Raw genomic sequence first — 23,986 nt, forward strand, 5'->3', positions numbered from 1 at the left:
TTGGGCTAATACAAATCTTATTGTCAAAAGAAGAGTTTAAAGAATCGATATAAATTTTGAGCAAGCTCATTTGAAGTCAGTTAATTGAGTATTTATTCAAAAAAGAGAGCACGCTTGCTTAACAGCACACTAATAGGGACAGTTACCCTAGTAAAAAATAGAATCACACAATACAGTTCTAAAGTTATGACACCAGTGAGACACTTGATTCAAATCTCTTCTTCTCTTGTAAAAAAAAAAAAAGTACATACTTTGAAAATATAAAAGATAGAGAGATCATTAATTAGCAAGAAATAGAGTAAGAAACTGAATGCATGTAATTATTCTTCTGACAAAGAAAAAAAAGAAAACTGCACAAACCTATGAATTTTCTCTTCTTGCATACGTTGGCAGTAAGTTTTAATAGTCTTGATGCCAATTTTCGGCTCATCCGGGAAGAAGACAAATAATTGATCGGTAGGATCATCGTTATGCGCCACCAGAACAATAAGATCGCTTCTGGCCGGTCGTTTCTCGCTAGGCTTGTCGCCAAACTGTTCCTTGAATTGTTCTAGCGTTTGATCCAACTCGTCCTGTGTCACAAGATAACCTCTGTCGTGACACAATTGCATTACGGTTTTTCTAATGCGCCACAATTTGTAAGTCTCGTCCTCGTCATCCATAGTTTAACGTCTAAGACTAAAAAGTAAAGAAACTATTAAATCAACTACTATTACTTAGCGATAAATCAGAACCCTTTGAATCACGCACGGCGTGCGGTTTGTGCTATAAGCTGCGTTTCGCGCGTATATGCGCATTTATCTATATTATGCGTTAAGCCCGTTCTACATTGATCGCAAACGCAAACGCAAGGAATAGATCTCGTATAATTGACCAATCACGCTGGTCAATTGGCTGATTTGATCAATGCGATTAGTCAATTCTACCAGACCTGTTTCTTGCGTTTGCGCTTGCGATCAATGGGTGCGTTCAAACAACTCAACGGTTGAGAGATCGTCACTTATGATAGGATTGTTCTTCAAAATCTGCTGCGGTTTCAAAAGGATGATCCAATCAGAAGTGATTATCTCTCAACAGTTGTGCAACTGTTGAGTTGTCTGAACGCACCCAATGTAGAACGGGCTTTACGTGTACTATATAGATAAATGCGCGCGATGTGTGAAACGGAACACAGCCATAAAGGCCGAAGCACAGACTTTTGCATAACGCATAACGCTTAGAAAATCAACCAATCAAAGCTTTCCAGAAAAAGTAGGGATAAAAATGGAAGACTGAATTGGTTGATGTGTTCCTATGTTTTATGCGTTATGCAAAAGTCTGTGCTTCGGCCTTAAGTTTCATTCCCGAGATGCGCAGGTTCAACCAATCGGAGAGTTGCCTTTGAAAAAATACAATACAAGCTAATAGAAGTAACCCTCAAATTTAAAAATCGTTATACTATTCAAAAAACTTTCTAAATATGTTGCTCTGCACCATGTTTCTAAAAACATAAAAATACAAATACAGGATCACGATATAAATCAAACACTTTCCGTATCTCGTTTTAAGAGGAGTTTTTATTATGGATAAAATACAAATTTTATCATTCTTGAGACATCAGGCATAAATCACCACTTCTCGCTGCTTGCACCTCCCCAACTTTGAGCAGCAGGTGTGGTTACGGGTGCCGTCCACTCTTCCGGAGGCTGTGAAGAAATATATAACACCAATTAATAAATCATAGTACATAATGAAATTACACAGCCCGATTTTCTTTAACGTAACATTTTTGGATACACGATTACCGATTTAAAATAAAAATACGCATTTGGAATGTAATTGATTTAAAAAAAAATCATCCACAGTTTACCTGTGCAGCCCAGTCGCCGGTGGTTTGGAATGACGGCGCGGGACCTGCTGTAGGAATAGCAGCAGCCGCTGGCGGTGCGACGTCGTCGGCCCAGTTGTCGGTCGTCACGGCGGTCGACTCGACCTCGTTCACCCAGCCGGGATCCGGAGCAGGAGCAGTTTCGACCGGACCAGTAAATTCTTTCACCGGTGCAATCTCCTTTGCAGCCTGTTCTTCTTTCTCCGCCTGAAAAATAAGTCTCGCACTGATTATTGTCGTTCGCAAGAGCAAAAAAGAAACGCCAAAAAACTTTTACTTTCTTATCAGAAAAGATTAAGCCTTAAAAATCCAACATTATTGTTTCTGGATCCTAAAGTTTCATCATTGCAATGTACAAAAACTTGAAAGAAAAGAGTCACGAAAAAATAATAAGAAAAAGACAAACACGATGATGAGGGAACTGTACCTCTTCAGGATCTCTGTAGAAGAAGAGATCCACCACTACATCCCACTTGGTTTCACGGGGAATGGATCCTCTCAAACGAAGAACCTCTCTGGCGAGGAGCCACCACATCAAACCAACAGTGTGCAAGCTCTTTGTGTTGCACGGAATTGCAATATCTACGAAACGCAGCGGCGAGTCTGTATTGCAGAAAGCGATCACTGGGATGTTAACATAGCTGGCTTCAGTGATTGGTTGATGATCAGTAGCTGGATCCGTTACAATCAACAATCGAGGTTCACGGAAGGCAGCCTGAAAAGAAGTTAGCGTCATTGTAATGCACTTGATCAATTATTTATAAAATATCTAACGTTGAAACAAAATCAGAAAAGATTAAGCCATAAAAATCATCAGATATCCATTCTGAAACAAAAAGTCTCATCATTTATCTATCAGGAAAAAAATTTAAACATTATTTCTGCTTAATATTTTTACCTGGATCTGGTTGGTGAATGCACCAGGAGTGAACCGTCCAGCAATAGGAGTTGCACCTGTATGAGCTGCAAACTTCAGTACAGCTCTTTGTCCAGAATGACGACAACTGATGACAAAAACTTCGCTGGGCTGCTCAATGGAAACAATAGCACGTGCAGCAAGCAACAACTTTTCCCAAGTATGACGAAGATTGATGACATTTACACCTGCACCTGTAATTGGGAAAATATATACAATATTTGGAGAATTGTTATCTGGACTACAAGATAAAGACAGCTGAAATATGATCTACCATCTACTCTTTTTTTATAAACATATTGTTCCATCTGAAAGTTGACATTTTCGGCACCCAAGTGGGTACCAGCAGCCAACATCTTGGTGACATCGTCCTCTTTGAGAGCTAAGACTTCTAAACCTCCTGACATTTTAACGTTGTGGTTGAATTACGAATCCAACCTAGAATAAAAACTTAGTTTTAATTTGTCTATTATTTAATTTTTAAAGCTACAAGCCTGAAGTAAAATCTTGTAGCATAAATAAACTTAAACAAATAAATGATCAATCAGGACAATCAGACATTTTACATCTGAAAATTGTCAATAACCTAAAAAATCGCAAGTAAAATATCGATTTATTTCATATCCAACAAATTTTACATATTTAAGTATTGCTTAATGGTTAATACTATTTTTATTTTTAAATTTGTATATTCCGATAATTATATCTACATTAAAACAAGAACCGCTACCACGTGAACCGCGTGTCTGTAGTATCACCAATTAACCCTAATGGTAAAAATTCACCGAAGAAATTAAATTTTTAGTCGAATAGAAGTTTGGAAATACTTTTATTTAAAGCATACTTATTTGATATACTTTTGTTTATATAAAATAAACATAAAACTCTGATTTTTTTATATAAAATATGTATACAAAAATTATATGAGATACTCACGTTTGCAATGCCACAGGGAGAATGGTTCCAGAAAGGAAAAGAAGGAAAGGAAGTTGGATCACGAGCGTGCGCTTACGTAGCGTTGCACGTATACCACGTAAGTCAAAGCAGAGATAAGCCTGAAGGACCTTCTACAATGAGATATTAGTAATAAATCAGAAATCAGAAGCAAGAAATTGACCAATCACAAACAAATCACAGAAGAATAATCGATTGTGATTGGTCAATTTCTTGCTTCTGACTTCTGATTTATTGCTAGTATCTTATTGTAGAAGGCCCTTTAGTGATTCTTTAAGAGCCGTCTACAATGGAGAGTTGTAGGCCGTAATAGTAAGAAATTGACCAATCACAGGCAAAGTACAAAAGAATAATCGATTGTGATTTGTCAGTTTCTTACTGTTACGGTCTAAAACTCTCCATTGTAGACGACCCTTAATATGATTGAATCTTGCTTTTAGATCTTCGCTGGATCTAAGTGTAGAAACCAATCATATTGAAGAATCACTAAGCCCTCGCTGATCTGCTCACAGTCTGCTGAACATGGTCAATGCTTCGGTGGAAACTAGACCATTGAGAAGTCCTTTTTCCCCATGCTCTCCTCTGGTGTTCGGGACCTTAAACACATATAGTGCAAAAGTATAGTAGAAGGACAAATGATGCAAGCTAGCATTTGGAACCTGGTGACCACCTCCGTCAGGGTAAGTCTCGAGAACAGAAACATTCTCTGAATCAACATGTGCGAGTGATTTTTCACCAATCTTCAATTTTGTGTTTTTCTCTTTCGCAACATTTTCTCTATGACTTATCTCCTCGCACAAGTTGCCTTCGGTTTATCAAAGAGAACGTTCGCAATTACGTTTGCGACGCTCGTTACAAAGTGCCTATCAATTTTTTGCTCGTAATCTACCAAATTATATTTCTTGGAATCTATTTTATTACGGATCTGTGGATCATGGTTATGTCATCCACTATGCTCTGAATTTGTTCTTAAATTTAGCTACACCGTGTTGCACTTTCCGCACTCTGTGTAAAGTTATATCTGTGATATGACGTATAATTGCAGAAGAGAAGAGAAAACATTTTTTAAATACTGCTAGAAAAACTTAAAATGAGATGACTTGTGCCATTTTTTTCATGTTTCATTCTTCTAGAATTGATAGCGCAATATACATATTTATTTTCTAATATATTTGTCAAAACCTGAGAAAATATTTTCTTTTTATCAGCCAACATGTGTAAAACGCATTCTTCCTGGAATGACAGCTGCACAGCAGCGCAGATATGCCAGTACGATAGATGCAGATTTAGTGGTGATTGGAGCTGGTCCTGGTGGATATGTAGCAGCGATTAAAGCTGCACAATTGGGCATGAAGACTGTTTGCGTGGAGAAAGGTCAGACTCTAGGTGGCACATGTCTCAATGTTGGATGCATTCCATCAAAGTCACTTTTGAACAATTCACATTATTATCACATGGCTCATAGTGGAGATTTGGCAAATCGTGGAGTTGTTGGTGAGTATCTAGACAAATTGTCTACTCCTTAAGTCACATTGTGATATTAAAAATTGCTGAATGTTTTCATTGCAGTGTCAAATGTCCAACTGGATCTCAACAAACTTATGGAACAGAAAACAAATGTAGTCAAGGCCTTGACAGGTGGAATAGCTGGACTGTTTAAGAAAAACAAGGTTGAATGGGTCAAAGGTCATGGAAAAATCACCGGCAAGAATCAAGTGACAGCTTTGAAGCCAGATGGATCTGTTGAGTCGATCATCAACACAAAAAACATTCTTGTAGCAACCGGCAGCGAAGTCACGCCATTTTCTGGCATTGAGATCGATGAGAAACAGATCGTATCTTCAACGGGCGCGTTGTCACTCAGTGAAGTCCCCAAGAGTCTCATTGTTATTGGGGCTGGAGTAATCGGATTAGAATTAGGCTCAGTTTGGCAAAGGTTTGCATTAAAAACACAGTTTATCGAGAAAAAAATAACACATTTGCTAATCATCGCTTCTGCAGATTAGGTTCCGATGTAACGGCTGTTGAATTCCTACCTACGATCGGTGGCATGGGCATAGACGGGGAAGTTAGTAAAACGATGCAAAAGGTCCTCGCCAAACAGGGTCTTAAGTTTAAATTAGGAACAAAAGTCACGGCTGCCAACAAAAGCGGCAATGAGATCGTGGTTTCTGTCGAAGACGCGAAGGATCCTAGCAAGAAGGAAGATCTGGCTTGCAACGTATTGTTGGTGTGCGTTGGCAGGAGACCGTATACACAAAACTTGGGTCTCGAAGATCTGGGAATCGAGAGAGACGAGAAGGGTAGAATACCAGTCAACAATCGATTCCAGACGGTGGTTCCTAGGTAAGTCTCAAATTTGTGTAATGGGGTGTAATTTGTTCATTTGTATTTTAATATCTGCTATTGAATAACGTTCTTAAAATTTTTAGCATTTACGCTATCGGAGATTGCATTCACGGACCGATGCTGGCTCATAAAGCTGAGGACGAGGGCATAATCACAGTAGAGGGTATTGCCGGAGGTAATTGTCGTTCGATTTGCTTTTCTAGCAATAGCTTTTCTTGACTTTCAATTGAATTGTTTTAATTCTTGTTTATTTTTTATTTATTTTAATTGCTGCAAACGTACACAGGTGCGGTCCACATAGACTACAACTGCGTGCCGAGCGTGATATACACGCATCCGGAAGTAGGCTGGGTTGGTAAGACTGAAGAAGATCTGAAGAAGGAAGGTATCGACTACAAAGCAGGCAAATTTCCGTTCATGGCAAATTCTCGAGCGAAAACGAATTTAGAGACGGACGGTTTCTGTAAAGTACTTGCCGATAGCAAAACGGACAAGATCTTAGGCGTGCACATGATTGGTCCGGCTGCAGGAGAGCTTATCAATGAGGCAGTTCTCGCGATGGAGTATGGCGCCAGCGCGGAAGACGTTGCACGCGTATGTCACGCACACCCGGTGAGTAACTGAGTAAAGCTAATTCTCAATTCTTTGAACAAAATTTTACTATTATTTTGTAATTATATGACGGTTTATACAGACATGCGCTGAAGCACTCAGAGAAGCTCATTTAGCAGCCTATTTCGGCAAACCCATCAACTTCTAAGTTCTCGAAAGGTAAACAAATCGCTTATCGTTATGTAATATTTGTTAGTTCATCGCGCGTTCAGCGTTAGTTTATAAATGTGGCTATCCGCTTCGGACCTTGCTGAGATAATGTTTGTGTGTGTATATATACATACATATATACATATATATATATATATACTTATATTTACGTATTGTGTGTACAGACACAGTTTATAACAAACTCTTCGCTGAACGCGCGATGGAGCATCGTGGACTTCTCGTCTCGTAGCCTCGATCTAGTCTACGTTTATCAATCGTCACACATAATGCAAACTAAACGGCGCATAATTTTGCGTTAACCGCGTTATGATATTGTAAATAAAAATTTGAAAAGATTTATGCTGCAAAAGTAACGATAAATTTACTTCTCTACCCGGGGGAGTTTATTGTATTTATTACAAATAAACACAAAAAGATGTGCAGCATCAAAACGATTCAAATTGCTTTTTATCCACACAGACCTTGAGAAAAAAAAACCTTCCTAACATAATTCTCTCGTATTAACAATAAAAAATAGAAAACGATATTTTTTTTCATTTTGTTGCACAAAATAATTTTTATTAAAACTTGTACCTTTTAGTAGCAAGTAAATAGTCGTTATACAATTCTGACAATAAATATGTATCATACAATTGTTTTTTTTTTTTCTTTCTTTTTAATACTAAATGAACACAAATAAGAAGTGTACTTCAGCGTCGCGCGCATTTGTACGGTAAATGAGTTTACGCTGCCTAAACACATTTTTTTTTTACTGTTGAACTTTACCGTTTACGTAAGTGTGGCATAAGTCTTATGACGTAACTCTAACAGTTCCTTTCGTATCTGTGTCTCGATTATTGAACAACTTTTGCACACGAGAGTCCGCAAGTACGCCTTAACGCAAACTGTGGATTTTTCGCACACGAAAGTTGTTCAAGAATCGAGGCTCTGTCCCAGGTAATCAATTATCGATGGTCCCTTTCATTTCTCTCGACAATATAAGCACAAATTTCTTAGCAGTACCTCAGTTCATTTCGATTTGTTTACTGATCATACGACTTTTAATTGTAACCACTACGTTAAACAGTTATTTACTTTCATCCGATCTACCGAATCTAACTCTAGAGATCAACAAGCGCGTTATATAATCTTACGGTATTATCCAACCAATATACGATATTAAATCCTATAAGTTTAAATACGTGTGTACATTCGCAAAATTAAATACACATATATTTCTATTTTTGGCTTAAGCGTTTTCGTGTATGAACACATTGAACACATTTGTATATTACGTACGTTCTGTAGTGTTTAGCGTTTGTGTATGAAAACTACTTGATGTTAAAAAAAATCTCAAAATATTAATCTCTGTTTCGTTTTTTTTTTTTTTTTTTTATATCAAATGTGAGATATGTTAGTTGTCGAAGAAAAAGCTGTAATACGGAATTGTAAAAAGTGTCGTCAAAAGAGGAATTTCACAGAGACGACTTCATGACGGACTGCCAGAAGTTTCGTCTTTGACGCGGAAGACAATTGGTGGCGTTAATATATCGCGAAAAACAACGCAAATGTTATAAAAATTAAACTTGTTTCTTGTGTAATGTCAGATGCCGTCGAACAACCGGGTGGACATTCGAGCGGTTCCGCGGTTCGATTTTGATAAAGAAGATTTCTCATTATCTTTTTGCCCTCGCACGAATTTTCCACCTTGACGAACTTGATCTTTCGCGTTTCCAAGAATTGCTCCAGATCCATGCGGCAACGCCACTTGAGAGGATTGCCGGCGAACTCGACGATGTGCAGATCCGGTATGTTCTGCAGATCGCTAGTGAAGATGCATTGCAAATCGTTACCCTCGAGATTCAGGTAGACCAGCTTGTGGAGATGACGAAAAGCCCCCGGCACGATGTAGCGAATGGAATTGCCGCGCAGATCGAGACGCTCGAGATGCTGCATAGTGAACCAATCCGCCTCGATCGACTTGAGCGGATTGTCCTGAATGGTGAGCCGTTCCAGAGAATCCAGACCTCTGAAGGCGTCTACTTGGATAGTTTGTAGATCGCAGTTTCTTATAATGAGCTCTTTCAGATTTTGAAACTTGTAGAGAGAATTGGGGGGTAGGTGAGACAAGTTTCCCTCGTAAAACTCGATCGAGACGGCGTCGGACGATATGTTCTTGAGCAAGGCCAAATTGCCGCCGACGCAACGATATCGCGGTCCCGTGGTTTCCTCGTGACGAGTGCAAGAACCCTGAACGCGCTTCTCGTATACACCTGTTGAGGGTGGCTCGGTTGTGGTCGTCGTCTTCGGAATGATTGCTGTCGAGCGCGGGGTGGTCGTGGTCGCGTTAATAAAACAATACTCGCTCATTTGCAGCAGAGAATCGCGACTATACGGTATCCTGCGGGAATCTAGAAAATCAGCCAGTTTGGATCCGCACAGACAACTCCACGGATTTCCGTAAGCTTTGAGAGAAGACAGATACGGCATCTTCCGCGCCATGTACTCGACACCAAAGCAGTTCATGTAATTCTCCGAGATATCGAGGCTGTGCAGCATCGGCAACGTGGCGAACACATCGTTGTTAATTCGGTGGATGTTGTTGCGAGACAAGTCGAGATGTCGCAGTTTCGTCAGGCCCTCCAGCATTTCGGACGTTATCAATTCCAGATGATTGCCGCGAAGCGATAGGTAGTCCAAGTTGAACAGATCGACGAAGGCGCGATATTCGATCGTCTCGATGCCGCAGTCGCGCAATTCGAGTCTGGAGAGCCAGCCGTCGAAGCGAGCAAACGCTCGCGTCGGAATAGTTTTTAAATCCGAGAAGGTAATGCGAATGGTGTGAGCTGAGCGAGGTATGGCATCCAATTCTCTGAGCGAGGCGATGCTGCAAACGAACACCTGTCGGGATTGTTCCCTCTCATCCTGCGCGCAAGTACCAGTTCTGTGAATCGGTGGTCTATCTGTTTTGATCTCGATCTCGGTTGGAGGTCTTGATACGGTGATGTTCTTCTCTAAAACTTGTTCGAAAGTCGTCCAGCGAATTTGGCCATATGTGCTCACGACAATCTGTACATAAAACCACAGAATTATCATAAAAAAATATTAGAGTATAAAAATATAAATTGTGAAAAAGAGAGTAGAAAAATATAATGAAGTACTTTGTTATTTTAAACGCCTTTTTATATATATCGTTCAATATTTAAGTGAACGGTTTAAAAAGGCTTTTATGAGACGGAAAACAAATTTGCAATATATATATATTTACATCGGTATGTTGCTCATCGACAATTTCATCTTCTTCGTAGCATCGACCGTCGCTGATCTCGTAACCGATATTGCGATCCGTCAGATATTTCAGCAGATTTCTGCGGCACTCGCAATTCCACGGATTACCGACGGCGTCCAGTCGCTCGAGGTGTCTCAGATACGCCAACTCGTTGGTCGATAAGCACCGCAGTTGATTGTATCGCACGTCTAGATGGCGCAGGGTATCGGCCAACGGACGCAACGCGCCCGGCTCAATGCGCTTGATGTTGTTCCGCGCGAGAATCAGTTGCTGCAGCGTCGTGAGATCGCTGAACCAATGAGCGGTCACCACGGGCAACCGATTGCCGGCGAGCGTGAGGCGCTGCAACTGATTCAGACCGGCGAACGCGCCCGGCTCGATCGAGCCGATTAAACAATCGCGCATCTCCAAATTGCGTAGACTGTTGCCGAACCGGAAGAACACGTACGCGGGTAAACGATCGATCCGCAGCCCCGAGATCTCGATCCACGTGGTTCTGTCCGGCAGTCGGTCCAACGACGTCAGTGCGCTCGTCTGGAAGCGACTGCCGACGTGTTCCTGTGTAAAAAAAAAAAAACAAAAAACGATCACAATGGAAAGATCCGCGATTAAACGCTTCTCGCTTCTTCGAGCGCGATTTATCGGACGAGCGGAGTTGTTGAAAAAATGAAGAAGATAGCCGAGATTGAGATACTAATCAACGCGTTTTTTTTTTTTTTTTTTTACATAACTCTTATCGCTTCGCATCTCGATTTCGTATTGTGCGCTCGCCATTTTGTTTGCTTCGCGTACGGGCCAATCGGGGCGATAGGTGGCGACGTCATGTGACCAGTTTCGCACGCAACTTCGGACTACTTATCAACGTCGCGTTGTCGCGAGCTGTGTCGTTGCGTTACATTAAAAACAAATCCACGTTTTCCCCGCGTGTGTCAGTAATCATCATTTTTTCCACATCACGTGAGGTGTGTGCGTGTCGGCGGATGCGCGTCGCGTGCGACATTCGTGCGGTGAAAGTTGCGCGAAGGAAATAAACGCGCGTCGAACCATCCGCGTCGCCGAGGCGAAGCGGAAGGAAGTTCGCTCAAACAATCGCCAGTCGATCACGTGATCGCGCGCCCATATATGTACGCGCGCGCCAAAACAATTGCTCTCTCCTCGAGCAGTAAGTAACAAACGTTCTTCTTCTGTTTACGCGTGCAGCAGCAGCAGCGGTGCCGCTGTATCTACGTGCGGTGATTATCTCTGATGATCGCGAGAGGTTGATCCGCGGATGAACGTCGCGACGAAGAAGCCGTCCAAGAATGTCGACGATAATTCGGGACGTTCGGGGATTCGCGATGCCGCCAAGAGCGCGGGGACTACGTTTCCCGTTGGGGTGAGTTTTGTTCTTATTCAATTATATCGCGGCTAATTGATCTCGCGCGCGTGTGTGTGTGTGTGAGACGGCGCGAAGTCTACTTTATCATGTTAGCGAGGTGCGAGCAAAACAGTTTCATTAGTTTGCGATTGTGACGAAGATTGGCGGACAAATTTTTCTTGTAAAATATTCTTCAAAATCGTATTTTCTTATTCTTCTACTTTTTGTATTTTTGTTTAAAAACTTTGATGTGTTTATAAACCTCTTCCCTCTAAGATAATCCGCGCGTACCTGCTCGATGGTAATCGTCGGAGGTGGGAGCGGGATGTCGACGTGCGTCATGCACTGTGGATTTCGATACTTGGTACAGACGCCTGGACGAATTCTGCACTGTATCTCTTGTACGATCGATCGTTCGAGAAAGAATTTGTCCATTCTGAATCGGCAGTGGCACAACCACGGATTGCCGTCGATGCGCACGGTTCTGAGCGACTTCAGATGCGACAGTTCCTCAACCGAGAGACAGTCGAGGTCGTTATCGCGCAAGTCGAGCGTCTCCAGTCGCGGTAACGTACGGAAAACGTCGGGCTCGATGTACACCAAGTCGCATCTGGAGAAAAGAAAATCGCGGATCGCGTGTTACAACAATATTTTAGAAACTAGTTCTCAGGCTCACGTGCTTACGTGTTTCGATATAAATTATTTTGTTTCAATCAAACACATTTCGTCTGGTTAAAATAGTGTTTGTATTGTTCAATTAGCTTCCAATTGTGGATCACTTAGTGGTTGATGAAGAAAACGCAATAAAATCGAGACGTGTAAACACGCGCTTGTTAAGAAATTGAGTGAAAGAGGAAAGAAACGTATCGAGGATACGTAGAAAAATTAATGGAGCTTCGAGAAAGGAGTTAACCCCGGATCTCAAACAACCTTTTCACATTTATTTCGTTCGAAAGCTTTGGGGGAGCAGATCCTTCGATCCGCTCTCTCAGATCCTGACCAATAGCACAGTTTTAGTTTCTAAGCGCCGGTATTCCGATATCGATGACATCACGTTTGCAATGGCGCGTAAAACTGGGTCGTCAACATTACCGAATATATAACCGAGGGACGTTTTACATAAGCCGCATCCGACCTCGATTCATCGATGCCCTCGAATTTGATAAACATTGCGTAATCGCGCGCGTTTTTCCGACGCGAAAAATCTCTCGTCGATTTATTCGCGCAAATTCGCGACATTTGATTTGCCACCGACATAATGTCAACAAAGAGCTCTTTAATCCCGATAACAAAAGTTCATCGGCATTTTGTGAAACCAAGTTAACGCTTTTTAAAGTTCTTTGCTTTCTTCTTGTACTTTCTAGATAAAAAAAAGCAAAACACAATTGTAGTTTTTTTTTTCACTTTCTCTCTGTTATCTCGTGATCCTCATTAAAAACATTATTTAGTTTGGAAAATCGTCGATCGTGAGATTTGTAAGAGACAACGATGCGTACCTGTCGAGAACCAATTTCCTGAGATTCGGCAGGTGACGGAACCAAGCGGCCTTCGCCGCGTAGATCCTCACGCCGTGGAAAATCAACCAGTCGAGTTGTTGCAGGCCGCGAAACGCGGCGGGCTCGATAACGTTCACATGACAATTGTAAAAAGATAGGCGACGCAGATGTGGAAATCGACGGAACGCGTCGTCGGGTATCGCGTAGAATCGCGACACCGAGAACTCGATCCATTCGGTCTCGTCGGGCAGCTCGTCGAGGTCGCTCAGGTCGCCGTGAACGCACGCGTAGGCGATCGACCGTTCGTTCTCGGCGATCAGCGCTGAGCTGCATTTGCCGTGCACTCGGCCAATTAGACCGACCAACGCCCAGAGCAGTAATATCGAATTGACCATTCTTTTTCGTGATCTCAGTAGGTCACCTAAAAAAGGCAGAGAAACGCTTTGATTTAATGAGACGTGTCGCCGATTTAACGTAATGAAATTAATCTCATTAATTATTTTCTTTATTACGCGAGAACAAGGACAAATAATATTTTTTTATACGCGCGTATATAATTGTTTTTTCATCGCACACATAATTTAAATTTGTCACTTTTTATTTTTTTTTTTTTATTTTCTTTTCTCCATGGGGTTTTTGTCAATAAATAAATAAGTATGTTGATAAAAAAAATATTGAATAAATTATTCGCGTAATTGGACGCACGATACGCGATTTATCATTGTGATGTTGTTTTGCGAGCGATATACATTCAGCTGTTCATTTATACTCGACGCAAGCAACATTTGTGTGTGCGTGATACTATAAAACACACGCACACATCTCTTTACCTGGAAACTCGTGGTGATATTGTGTAATCTCGCCCACTCAAGCCTCGTGGTTCGTCGAAATCAGTTCTGAAATACGTGCGATAAAGATTAACTTCAAAAAATTCTCTCACACACACACACACACATACACGTAGCAATGTTTTTTAATCGCACATACGATATTCGAGGCGCGAATGAATATATCAAAGTGTGTTTACGCGCGCGTTGCGCCAGTTATGACAACCTTCGCGGTGATCTCATCAGTCGGAGAATAAACACGAAAACCAGAAGTGATGTTTAAGTGCACGTGGCTAATGCCCAAATTTCTATTACGTTGAAATATTTCGTTGCGTGCATTTCAATGCATAATTGAAAATTCCCGGGGTTATGTCGTAACCCCGCGATACACTTTCCGCGAAGCTGCGAACTTGACGATAAGCTTGCACCGAACAGACTAAAAAAGTTGGATCGATTTTTCGCATATTTAACGGACTCGACGATCTCTTACGCATCATATGACCATATCAAAGAAAACCAAGGTCGCGTTCGCTTCTTTGGCGCACACATGTACGCGAGAAGATCGATCTTTCTAAGTTTGTTCGACTTTAGAAAATTTACTGTTCATCGCATGTCACCGCATTCGGAGCAAAATTTGATTATAAAATATATAACGACATTGATCAAATAAGTGAACCAAGGACAAAATTTAAATAATATCAAAAGATTTTTATAATATATAATAAATATGCAAACTGTATTGTTTTTTTTTTTCTTTCAAAATTTCAAGTGTTACACAGAGAAGCTTCGATTATACAATTCTGTATCTTTTATTTTTTTATGCTTTTTTTTAAGTATATCGATAAGAAAGTTGGTACAGCACGATTTTGCGTATCGCATAAACTCACCGCGAGTTTAATTCACTGAAATAAACACCGTTAAAACTAGAGAACGCGTTGCGCGAAACTAAAACGCGCATCTGCGAAACAAAAAACGAAAGAAACTTGGCGATCTGTCGCACTGTCGTTGTCGCTACGCCACCCACACGGTCTACCTTCGTTTCTGTCAAGAAGAGACGTTGATTTTCCACAGTAACGATCCCCACCCGATTAGTCTCGAAGAGGTGCGCGCGCGCGATCCTTTAATGGTGCACCTATAATTTTCCGCGCGACTTTTCTACCTTTGTACCGCGTTAATTGCATTTTCACACACAACAACATGGAAGTTTCCTAGAGCGTCCGCCGATGTTTTGGTGAAAAAAAGAAAATTATTTATTCTCCCGAAAAAGAGCGGCAAAACACTTTGACGAGTCATTCCTTACGCGTTTGCATTTTTTTATTTTTTATTTTTTTAACGCAAAGAGATGTTTTTTTTTATTTTTTTTTTTTTTTTGTATTTTGTATCACCTGAGTGATATCACGTTCACTTGTACATCGAAAATCGAAGCGCAAAACTCGGTGACACAGCGTGTGTTACAAGCGAGAACAAATTACATTTCGATAATAAGATAGATCGTCCGATAGATCGCGCACGTCGTCGCGAAGTCGATAAGTCGAAATGACTGAGCTCGCGAATCGACTGCTTCCTCGTTATATAAGGCCTCATTAAAGGCCAAGGCCGTCCTTGTTCCCTGCGCCGGTATATACGTAGCAGATGTATGTACACACGTCGCCGATTCCTGACTGCGACGACCTATCTTTAGCATAACGCGCTCTAGTTTGGCATTAAAAGCTAGAGGCGCGATACGGGGCGACGTGTAATTCGCGAATGCAAACGGGAGCTCGCGGGGAAGAGATGAAATTTGATTCACATTTGTGTGCGCGCGCGCGCGAGGACCGACTAAATTGTACTTTACATTCGCATTGTGTTTCTTCACTTCTACACATATGCAACGAGATGTTGATGAGAAACTCGATTGTGCGCATGATTCTTATTCTTACCCTTGTTTTCATCAGTCACATTCGTGTGTTCGAACTTCCTCGCGATATCAGAAAACTTCGTTTCTGACGCAGTTTCGATTTTTTTTTTTTTCCGCCTTCTCTCGGAAAAAAGTTTGCGTTTCTTCGCGACGCACCCTCGTCGGTCTAGTCGGTGACAGCGCGTGGTCCGTCCACACCTGCGTCGTCGATTCGATACTATGCCCCGCGAAAATGAAATAGCGTTCTTCAGGCCGTCAAGGTCCCTCGCTAACCACGAAGCTCTCTTCGTCTCCCTCGCGATCTCCTCCTTCTCTTCTCTCTCTCTCTCTCTCTCTCTCTCTCGGTTCTTGTTGGACGAGTGCGTTCACGACGACGCAGATGCACACGCTACCGTGACGAGGTACACGGTGCACCGCTTTGAAAGACGTTTGTCTCCTTTTTCTGTCTCCTAGTTTCTCGCGTGCGTCACGTCATATTTTCGCGCGAAAATCGTTCAGTTTAGCGCAAATACGAGAGACATTTTCGAGAGTGTGAACTTGATCTTCGAAATCAAGTGTGTTTTTGAAACTCATATTTCTCGAGCAGAGTTGGCAGAGAGAAGTTTTATGAATGTTATGGAATATTATTGTGGTAGTGGGGACTTAAATTTGTAGTTGATTTTCCTCTAAGAATATTTTATATATATCTGTAATTAAATTCAGAGATTGTCAACAAATTGGTTTTTTTTTAACTTGCTATTTTATCGTCTTGTTATTTTTCCGAGTTTTATATTTTACATCGATACATCGAGAAGTATTTGAAATTCAAGGAAGGGGGAAACAGATCGATTGTAATTTAATTAAGAAATACACACACACACGCGCGCACGCGCGCGCGCGTCATGTAAAATGTCATTGATTCTCGAGACGATGATGACGATTTCAAAAGTTTTAATCAACCGACTTTGTGCAAAGTTATTTTTGAACGTAAAGCGAATTAATTACTTTCTTACGTTGAGACTCTTATCGAGCCACACATATATTATCGTATGAAAAGTGCATTGTAGCGTTAATAGAGACACGTAAAGCGTGCACGGTCGCTCGTAAGAAACTTGTAATTACGATGAGATGATAATGTGTAGCACACGTACACACATATGCGCGCGTGTGTGTGCGAGTGTTATTATATCCGATGCATCGGCAACTAGCTCTACACTTGCGTGTCACGATACGCATTTAATGCGTTTCGTTATGCAATGTCACGGCCTGGTCCAGAAATGCGCATTACGTCATACAAGAGCAGCCCGGGGAGGTTTGGTTCGCGCTTTGGGAAGACAAGCGCGCGTAATAGATGTATAAGAATGTTGTGTTTGCATCACGCTCGTTTTTCACTTTTACGTACCGTTTTAATTAATTACTTTTTTTTAATTATTTTTTTCGGCACGAGATAAGAATATTGTCAGCAAAGAGAGAAAAAGAGAGAGAGAGAGAGAGTTGACTTTAAATTATTTAGGACTGGATTGTAAATACAATTACGCGCGTGATTCGTAAAAAGTTGAGTAACAATTTCGTTATCCGTTTATTCCATTAATTTAATTTATCCACTCACACTCATATCCGTCCACCTTGTCCATCCGAGCCAAATGCCAAAGACGACGCGTCGTCATCGGACCGGCAGTCTCGCGCGGGCTGTCGTTGGTTGCGCATGTAGTTCCGCGTTCGTTCGCTCAATCCGTCGTGTGTTCTCACAAAACGAACAACACGTGGGTCTTTCCGAGAGAATACTCTGCGGCGATGATCTTTGCGGCGTCTCTTTGATGTCGCAGCTTCGTGAGTATCATTTGCGAAATCAATTGTCCGATCGAGAGATATCGCGCGCGATTCAAAAAAGGTTCGTTAACGAAATAGCGGTAGAGATCGATTATTGTTCGCGTTGCGCAGAGAACGTTTTTCCACACATTTTGCGCACATTTCACACACTTCCGATGTTTTTCGGCAGATTGGAAATGTGTATAGAAGCTTTTGTCTCTGATAAAAATTATTCAAAATTGGGGAGAAAATCACGTTATTGTTTCTTTTCAGAAATTAAAAAAAAAAAATCTATTATTTCCTATTAAATTACATTTTTCTACGTGCATCTGCAGCTAGTAAAACGATTATTAAAAATTCTCAAGTCATATGAAGGGAGACAAGAATTGCGTTCTTTTTTTTCGGGAAAGCGTCGATGAAAATGCGAACTGCGCAATGTGTTGCATGCTCGGCAGAGTGCTGATCGAGGACAGCCGGAAGGAGAGTGCAACGAGCGGAAAAATGGATTCTCACGACGGTAGCGCGAGGTTTCATCGTCGCGATCCGCGGCTGGATTTACGTGGGACGCCACGAGCCACGATCACGACGACGGCAGGTGGGTAGAAGCCACGAACGAGTATTTGGAGCGCGACAGACCCGGCAGGCGAGCGCTCCCCGACATACGTGCTACGATGTGTGAAAAAAAAAACGCGAGCGCACAAACATGATTTCGCGCGGATTCGCACAACGCCGAGTGTCCGGCAAATGAAATTAGCGGCGATTAGGTTAGAAGGTCACCCACTTAGCGCGGATCAAGATCGCACACGCGATAGCCGGATAAAAAGTAGTTAGTTGTCTCTCTTGCGCGTGCAATGCGCAACATTTAAACCCGTCAAAAAATGGACGGTTTTCAAATTTTTTTATTAAATTGCAAAAAACGTTCCGAATTTTGTTCCTTCCCCAACAGGAAAAAAGTAAATGAAATGTAAAAATCTTTGTAGCGCGCGCTGGAAGCTTTTTTGTTAATTAATTGTGCAAATATTAAGATAACGAATGGGAAATATTTTTTTCAAATACATCCGTCAAATTGACGGATGTAGTGAAACCAGGTGTATGTTCTAAACTCTGGTTGTTCCGGCGTTAAAAATTAAAAGTTATTTTTAAAAATATTAAAAAGCCGACCGAATTCCGTGTAAACGCGACGATTTCTCGTACGACGTTTATCAATTCTAATTGAACGCGTCATCTCGAGAGACATTTATCCAATGACGACGGAAATATGTCGTCCTCTCACGAAACATTGTTAACAGACGTCTCTCAATTTAACGGGACGGATCGACAACATGCGACGCGGCGATCCGTTCTTTGCCGCCTGAAAAAAGTTCTTTTCGCTGCTTCCGACGCACGCGCGCGCGCGACCTTATCTCAATAAACCAATTGACAAACGTACCGCCGTGATAAAGATCGAGTGCAGCGACACGACGAGTGATGGAGAGCGCGAAAAGGACCAAGAGTAGGGAAAGTCGTGTTGTGAGAGAGAAAGAGAGAGAACAAGACTGAAAGGAATGAGGTGGTGGAATGGAATAGCGTGCCATGGGACGCGGTCAGTTCGCATTGAACTGCCGAATCGGATACGTCTCGCCGATCTCGGTGTGTGTGTGTCTGTCTCTTCTCGCGGGAAGATTTTTCGTCACGGTGCTCTCTTCTCGCTAATTTCCGATCTCGTCTTCGCAAACAGGACGGCCGGCTGCGGGCGAAAATTGGATACCTATGTGCAGGTGTGCAATCTCCTCCTCTGCGATTCATCTCACGTCGATCCGCGCGATTCGCATGCCGACGGCTCGACCCGCGTGCAACGATTCTGTGAAAAACAAAAAAAATCTCGTCGGTTTTTTTATGTTTTCTGGCGACAACGGTGTTTATGGCGTGTGAATGCGAATGCGCGTGTGAACGTGTGTACGTGTGTACGTGTGTTATTGTGACAGACGAAAGCGAGCAAGAATTCTCTTGATTCCCGACGACTCGAGCGCGCGAGAGAGACAAATGAATCAATAACAAATGTAATAAATATAGACTTCTCAGAGTAAATTTAACAAGTAGAAGAAAAAAGAATCGTATGCTATAGTTTTTTGCGTAAATTGTTTTTATTTTTGTAATCTATCAACACAAATTAAAATCTATAATATTACAAGAAAGAAGGAAAATATCAACAAGAGTATTCGAGCGCTTTTTCACCGTCGTGAGACTTTTTCCCGGGAAATTCAGAAAAAGAAACGTACGAGAAAACACAATTGTGCGAACAAAACACAATTTAAACAAAAGTAATTAATTTCAGATTTGTAAACGATCGGAAGATCTCGTGTTTGCTCTTGGAGAAGACAGCCTTGCGACACACATGTTCGCCTCGCGATTTTCCTCAGTATGTATGCAAGTTAACGGTACAAGTGTGTAACAACACCGCGTGGCAACGAGAAAAGCAACGTGTGATTACCGTCTTGTCCTCATCGAGACAAAGCATGTTTTGAATTCAATCTCGCACGCATCTCCGGTTAACTCATTAATCGTATATTAACTTATTTTTCCTTGGAAATGAATTATACGAACGGTTAATAATTTACATCGGCTACGCGCATTTAAAGTGTAATCGATCATGAGAGCGAAAAAGTGCTATTAAATTTTTATCGAGATTTTGCGTCTTCAATCTCGATTCGAATTTTGATGGATAGTTGAATGTAAATTCCAGTCTCGTCACATTCGTGAACTTTGAAAAAACTTTGGAAAAATATTTTATTTGTTATTATTTTTAAAAATTTCTTTGGTATTTAATTTAAAAAACAGTTGTTAGCTACAGAGATTTTTATATATATTATATATTATTGTATATATTATTTTCAATTATTTCACATACTTATTTCTCGTTAAAAAATAAATCTACTTGGAGCTACTGATTTCTGTGATTGAAAATCTGAGAGAAATCCGTCGCTTCGCGAAGTTCGGTTTGTTCTCCTAGTGTTTAGCGGCGCTCGTCTTGCTTAAGGTAATTGCGCTGTTTTCGGCGCTCGCGTGTGTGTGTTCCGGTTTTGCGACACCGATCGTTACATGTAGTCTGAATTTCAAGAAAAAATTTGATCGACGTCCTCGCTGTCGCAGCACAGCTGTCTCTCCATAAATAGTCACGCGACCTGGCGCGGCGAGATTCGCGGCGTGAACCCCGTCCTCACGTGTGTCATCGCACTCGATCGACACGTGCACCGATGCGCTCACGCGACGACGCCACAGCGAAACAATCTGTTGCGTTGAATTCGGACAATCTCATCTCCGTATCTTCCCTCCTCCCCCCCCGCGAAATTCAACAACGATCTTGTGCGCGTACACCTGTTAGCACAAGCCAATTTCGCGAGCGGTTGAGCGAAGGCGATCGAAGATAGACGATAAAGGTTAGCGATCCGTTCGAACGAACGCAGGGATCGTGCGTGTGTAGGCCGTGCGGTTCTATAAAGCTGTCTCCACATCGAAGGTTTATCGATTCCTCAACTGACAGATGGTTTACGATCGATACGATTATATGAGTATTTTGCGATTCTTATTCGAAAAGTATCGCTGTTACACGTAGAACTCGCCAACCTGAAGCCCGTTTCTCTCGTCTCTCGTAAACAATTACAAGTTCCTTTTAAACGAAAAAATGTTGGAATAAAAAAAAAACAATTGTCAGAATTTTTATTTTATTTAAACTTTTATTATAAAGAAAAAAAAATATTCTCTTCTGGTAAACATGTTTTTGTTAGTGTGGCGTTTGTTTTCCGACAAAAGTATAAAAAAACAATTTAAAGAGATCCTGTTTCTCTGCGCGATGTGGAACTGACGTAACATGCGTCTCTCGCCGCTGCCGCATTTACTGCTGTCGGCAACGAGTGTAGGCAAAGTGTAGGCAAAAGACCTATCGCCGCCACACCCTGCGGCTAGAAGTGAAGAAAAACCATGAAACAGCGACAATGAGACTGAAGAGACTCGCTGCATCGTTGATAACGAGTGATATCTCAGATGAGCATTTTTCTAAGCGATTCGTTTTATGTATAAACAAGGATTGTGTTTTTGTTCGCGCATTATGTAGGTAACAGTTTCAAGGCAACTTCCGTGGACCGTTAAACTCGTTTACTTTTCTAGGACGTATTCGCGAGGCAAAAACACTAAATGGTTTTATTTTTACGCGTGCTGCAGCGCGACATGGATGGTTGCGCCGAGGTGATGTGTACCGCGCGATCGAAACAATTTCAAGAGACGCAACGTTATGCTGCTGCACGCGCAAAACATCGTAAATATTAGCAAACACGAAAACACGCGGTCCCGTCCCGTTATCGTCGATAGCGCGTGGCGCGTCAACGAAGCGGTAAAATCCCTCGCTTACGCGCTTCTCGCGCGTCCGGTTGATTCGATGACGTCTCCGTCAATTTTTATCGCCAACACGTATTCAGCCAGCCAGTGATCCGTTTTTCGCAAGAATTCCCGCGCCCGCGTTCTCGTCGAGAGAGAAAGAAAAACACGCTACTAAGTAGGCAGGCGTGTATGTATGTACGTGTGTGTGTGTGTACTTGCACGAGCGTGTATACGGGGTGTCGCGCGTAACCGTGTTACACACAGAAATTTCCCGAGAAAATTCAAAGGGGAAATGATGAAAATTTCAATAATTCGCGTGTAAATACAAAATCCGAAAAATTATCAATACGTTAAAGTGAAAAAAAAAAACAAATTGCGAATATCCGCAAATATTTACGCATTCGAGTAAGAAACAATCATGTTTTTTTTGCTGGATTACAGAGTTTTAGAATATTGATGTTATGTACATCGTGAAAATATACAAAACAATGTACTCTTGTCGGAACGAAGCACGCGCGTGTTCTATTGCAGAGATCGATCCATTCCCGGATGGATCGAAATTCGCGAGAAGCACGAACATCGAATCGGTAAGATCGATATTTTTCGAGGAGAGCAGCCCGTCGCTGAATGTTGCAATTCGCAATATCCGCGGACGCAGCGCACAGTGACGGGGACGGTTGTGTGCAACCTAGAATCCGTGATCCGAGAGAATATATGTAACGGTTCTCGAGAATATTATGCGAATTTGAAAAATCTTGCGGAATAAATTTCGTTTCACGCGCGATTTGCATTTCGTGTTTATTTAAATTTACATCTAAATTGCAATTTAATTAATATTTTTTAGAGAGAAATTCTGGATGATTGTTTCTCAATTTTTTAAAAATTGTTTTTTATAGCTCACAATCAACAACAAATTTTGACGGCAAAAATTGTATCAATTGAAACAACAAAACGACAATTGATAAACGTTCAATTTTGATAGACGGTGTTTACGTTACAATTTATCGAAAGCAATTTTATTCACCGGGTTTGCTTCGAGCAAAGATGCGGCGGCTAGATTTCAAGACACCCTGTATACGGTTCGAGTATCCGCGACGGAGAGAAAGAGAGAGAGAGAGCGGGTACGGGTGCAGGGTAGTACTTACGTACGTATGTACAGAGCGTAGTTACGTACCGGGCGTGCATCTTTATTATTGGCCGAGAGAACCCGTACGTGTCCGAGGTTCGATGAACCTTCGCGCAAGGTACGTACGTATACCATACGTTCTTATGGTCTTTCGATCGAAGTCGCGCTTCTGCGGTATCGCGACCGCTCAAAATCCCGCCGTGATTTCGAGAGAAGAGAGAGAAAACGTTTTCGAGATTGATCGAGATTGATAACATGTCTCAGGTATCAACGAAGAAACACGGTCGCAACAGTAGTATTTATGAAATGTATTTGCGTGTGAGTGTGAGTCACGGATGATTTTCGTAAATTTGATAACGGAGATCTGATAACAGATATCTGATAATTGATTGTACTTGAATTGCTTGGATGCCATTAGAAAAGTACATAATACAATTACATAAATTTGATAATGGATATAAAAAATAAATAATTAAATTATGTTCACTAATTATTGTTAATAAAAAAAAATAAGATGATGTAGATAATAATAAAATAAATTTGGTAACAAATTGATCTCTCTCGCGAGATCCGATGATTGATTGTATTCGTTTTTTGGTGACAGTTGAATTGCGGAACGTTCGATTCAAGCAAACGCATATATACGAGCTCTAAAATGCGAGAGCGAAATCGTACCTGTAGATATTTTCTAGCTTATCGCTGGTAACTTATAACTCTCTTATCTTATATACCAATTCGGATTCCGTCAGTCTTCGTAGAAGCGTCCTCGGGTAATTGTGACGCAGAAGTGACAGGCGCGCTGCGCTTGTTTGAAATAATATATATATATATACGTATATAATTGTTTTTTTTTTTTTTTTTTTTTTAATTGTTACCCGTGGTTTTCTCGCGTTCGTTAAAGTTCAGACGTGGAGAGGTGTTGAATCTCTCCACATCGCATCGGCGTCGATTTCGTGGGTGCGGTTTAAAAAGAAACTCTCCGGTATATCTTCTTGCGCGTGTAAT

At 41.5% G+C, this 23,986-nt stretch overlaps 5 protein-coding genes across 14 annotated transcripts in view; 2 read left to right on the plus strand and 3 right to left on the minus strand.

Moving 5' to 3' along the window:
- LOC109864206 (DNA-directed RNA polymerases I, II, and III subunit RPABC1) overlaps positions 1–778 on the minus strand; it is a 6,763-nt gene extending 5,985 nt beyond the window's left edge. The window contains exon 1 of the mRNA XM_020445201.1: positions 361–778. Coding sequence (XP_020300790.1) covers positions 361–662 — 302 coding nt within the window. The 5' untranslated portion in view covers positions 663–778. The remainder of the gene's footprint in view (positions 1–360) is intronic.
- Positions 779–1,536: 758 nt separating this feature from the next.
- LOC109851654 (40S ribosomal protein SA) lies at positions 1,537–3,820 on the minus strand. Its single transcript, XM_020421939.1, has 6 exons — positions 3,720–3,820; positions 3,058–3,221; positions 2,766–2,977; positions 2,295–2,582; positions 1,850–2,074; positions 1,537–1,685 (listed from the first exon to the last, which is right to left on the minus strand). Exons 2-6 carry the CDS (start codon positions 3,188–3,190, stop codon positions 1,608–1,610), a joined length of 936 nt encoding a protein of 311 aa, XP_020277528.1. The 5' UTR covers positions 3,191–3,221; positions 3,720–3,820; the 3' UTR covers positions 1,537–1,607.
- Positions 3,821–4,288: 468 nt separating this feature from the next.
- LOC109851652 (dihydrolipoyl dehydrogenase, mitochondrial) lies at positions 4,289–8,089 on the plus strand. Of its 2 annotated transcripts, XM_020421937.1 has the most exons (8): positions 4,289–4,417; positions 4,946–5,231; positions 5,307–5,673; positions 5,739–6,083; positions 6,170–6,261; positions 6,373–6,698; positions 6,781–6,857; positions 7,034–8,089. In XM_020421937.1, exons 1-7 carry the CDS (start codon positions 4,373–4,375, stop codon positions 6,844–6,846), a joined length of 1,527 nt encoding a protein of 508 aa, XP_020277526.1. In that variant the 5' UTR covers positions 4,289–4,372; the 3' UTR covers positions 6,847–6,857; positions 7,034–8,089. The 2 variants fall into 2 exon arrangements, with proteins under 2 accessions (XP_020277526.1, XP_020277525.1); XM_020421936.1 differs by having other exon boundaries at positions 6,781–8,089.
- A 135-nt stretch (positions 8,090–8,224) lies between these two features.
- On the minus strand, positions 8,225–17,299 carry LOC109851651 (slit homolog 3 protein-like). 4 transcript variants are annotated; one of them, XM_020421930.1, is made up of 6 exons: positions 15,737–17,299; positions 13,821–13,886; positions 12,991–13,411; positions 11,786–12,104; positions 10,117–10,695; positions 8,225–9,917 (listed from the first exon to the last, which is right to left on the minus strand). In XM_020421930.1, exons 3-6 carry the CDS (start codon positions 13,383–13,385, stop codon positions 8,391–8,393), a joined length of 2,820 nt encoding a protein of 939 aa, XP_020277519.1. In that variant the 5' UTR covers positions 13,386–13,411; positions 13,821–13,886; positions 15,737–17,299; the 3' UTR covers positions 8,225–8,390. The 4 variants fall into 4 exon arrangements, with proteins under 4 accessions (XP_020277519.1, XP_020277522.1, XP_020277521.1 ...); XM_020421933.1 differs by lacking the exon at positions 15,737–17,299 and adding an exon at positions 15,203–15,702; XM_020421932.1 differs by lacking the exon at positions 15,737–17,299 and adding an exon at positions 14,851–15,170.
- Positions 10,717–23,986, plus strand: part of LOC109851648 (cytospin-A-like) — a 36,907-nt gene continuing 23,637 nt past the window's right edge. Inside the window, exons 1-2 of one of the 6 annotated variants that reach the window (XM_020421922.1) lie at positions 11,465–11,512; positions 17,958–18,097. Coding sequence is in view for 1 of the 6 variants with exons in the window: in XM_020421918.1 (XP_020277507.1) it covers positions 11,408–11,512 (105 nt within the window). In the remaining 5 variants the exon portion in view is untranslated. Of the gene's footprint in view, positions 11,513–17,430; positions 17,524–17,952; positions 18,098–19,091; positions 19,260–19,887; positions 19,901–23,986 lie in introns of those variants that run through there. The other 5 variants (XM_020421921.1, XM_020421918.1, XM_020421923.1 and 2 more) reach the window with 5 other exon arrangements.

The sequence above is a fragment of the Pseudomyrmex gracilis genome, unplaced genomic scaffold, assembly GCF_002006095.1.
Source record: "Pseudomyrmex gracilis isolate BER0280 unplaced genomic scaffold, ASM200609v1 scaffold_18, whole genome shotgun sequence".
In the NCBI taxonomy this organism is placed as follows: Eukaryota; Metazoa; Arthropoda; class Insecta; order Hymenoptera; family Formicidae; genus Pseudomyrmex; species Pseudomyrmex gracilis.

What these genes read in the sequence shown, in the direction of transcription:
- LOC109851652 (XM_020421936.1), top strand. Translation starts at nt 4,373, where the DNA reads ATGATGCAAGCTAGCATTTGGAACCTGGTGACCACCTCCGTCAGG. An exon ending in TGGTGACCACCTCCGTCAGG is followed by an intron (nt 4,418 to 4,945) that starts GTAAGTCTCGAG and finishes TCTTTTTATCAG; the next exon opens with CCAACATGTGTAAAACGCAT. An exon ending in GGCAAATCGTGGAGTTGTTG is followed by an intron (nt 5,232 to 5,306) that starts GTGAGTATCTAG and finishes TTTTCATTGCAG; the next exon opens with TGTCAAATGTCCAACTGGAT.
- LOC109851651 (XM_020421930.1), bottom strand. Translation starts at nt 13,385, where the DNA reads ATGGTCAATTCGATATTACTGCTCTGGGCGTTGGTCGGTCTAATTGGC. An exon ending in AGGAAATTGGTTCTCGACAG is followed by an intron (nt 12,105 to 12,990) that starts GTACGCATCGTT and finishes TCTTTTCTCCAG; the next exon opens with ATGCGACTTGGTGTACATCG. An exon ending in TCGATGAGCAACATACCGAT is followed by an intron (nt 9,918 to 10,116) that starts GTAAATATATAT and finishes TTTTATGTACAG; the next exon opens with ATTGTCGTGAGCACATATGG.
- LOC109851654 (XM_020421939.1), bottom strand. Translation starts at nt 3,190, where the DNA reads ATGTCAGGAGGTTTAGAAGTCTTAGCTCTCAAAGAGGACGATGTCACC. An exon ending in CATTCACCAACCAGATCCAG is followed by an intron (nt 2,583 to 2,765) that starts GTAAAAATATTA and finishes ACTTCTTTTCAG; the next exon opens with GCTGCCTTCCGTGAACCTCG. An exon ending in CCGGCGACTGGGCTGCACAG is followed by an intron (nt 1,686 to 1,849) that starts GTAAACTGTGGA and finishes ATTTCTTCACAG; the next exon opens with CCTCCGGAAGAGTGGACGGC.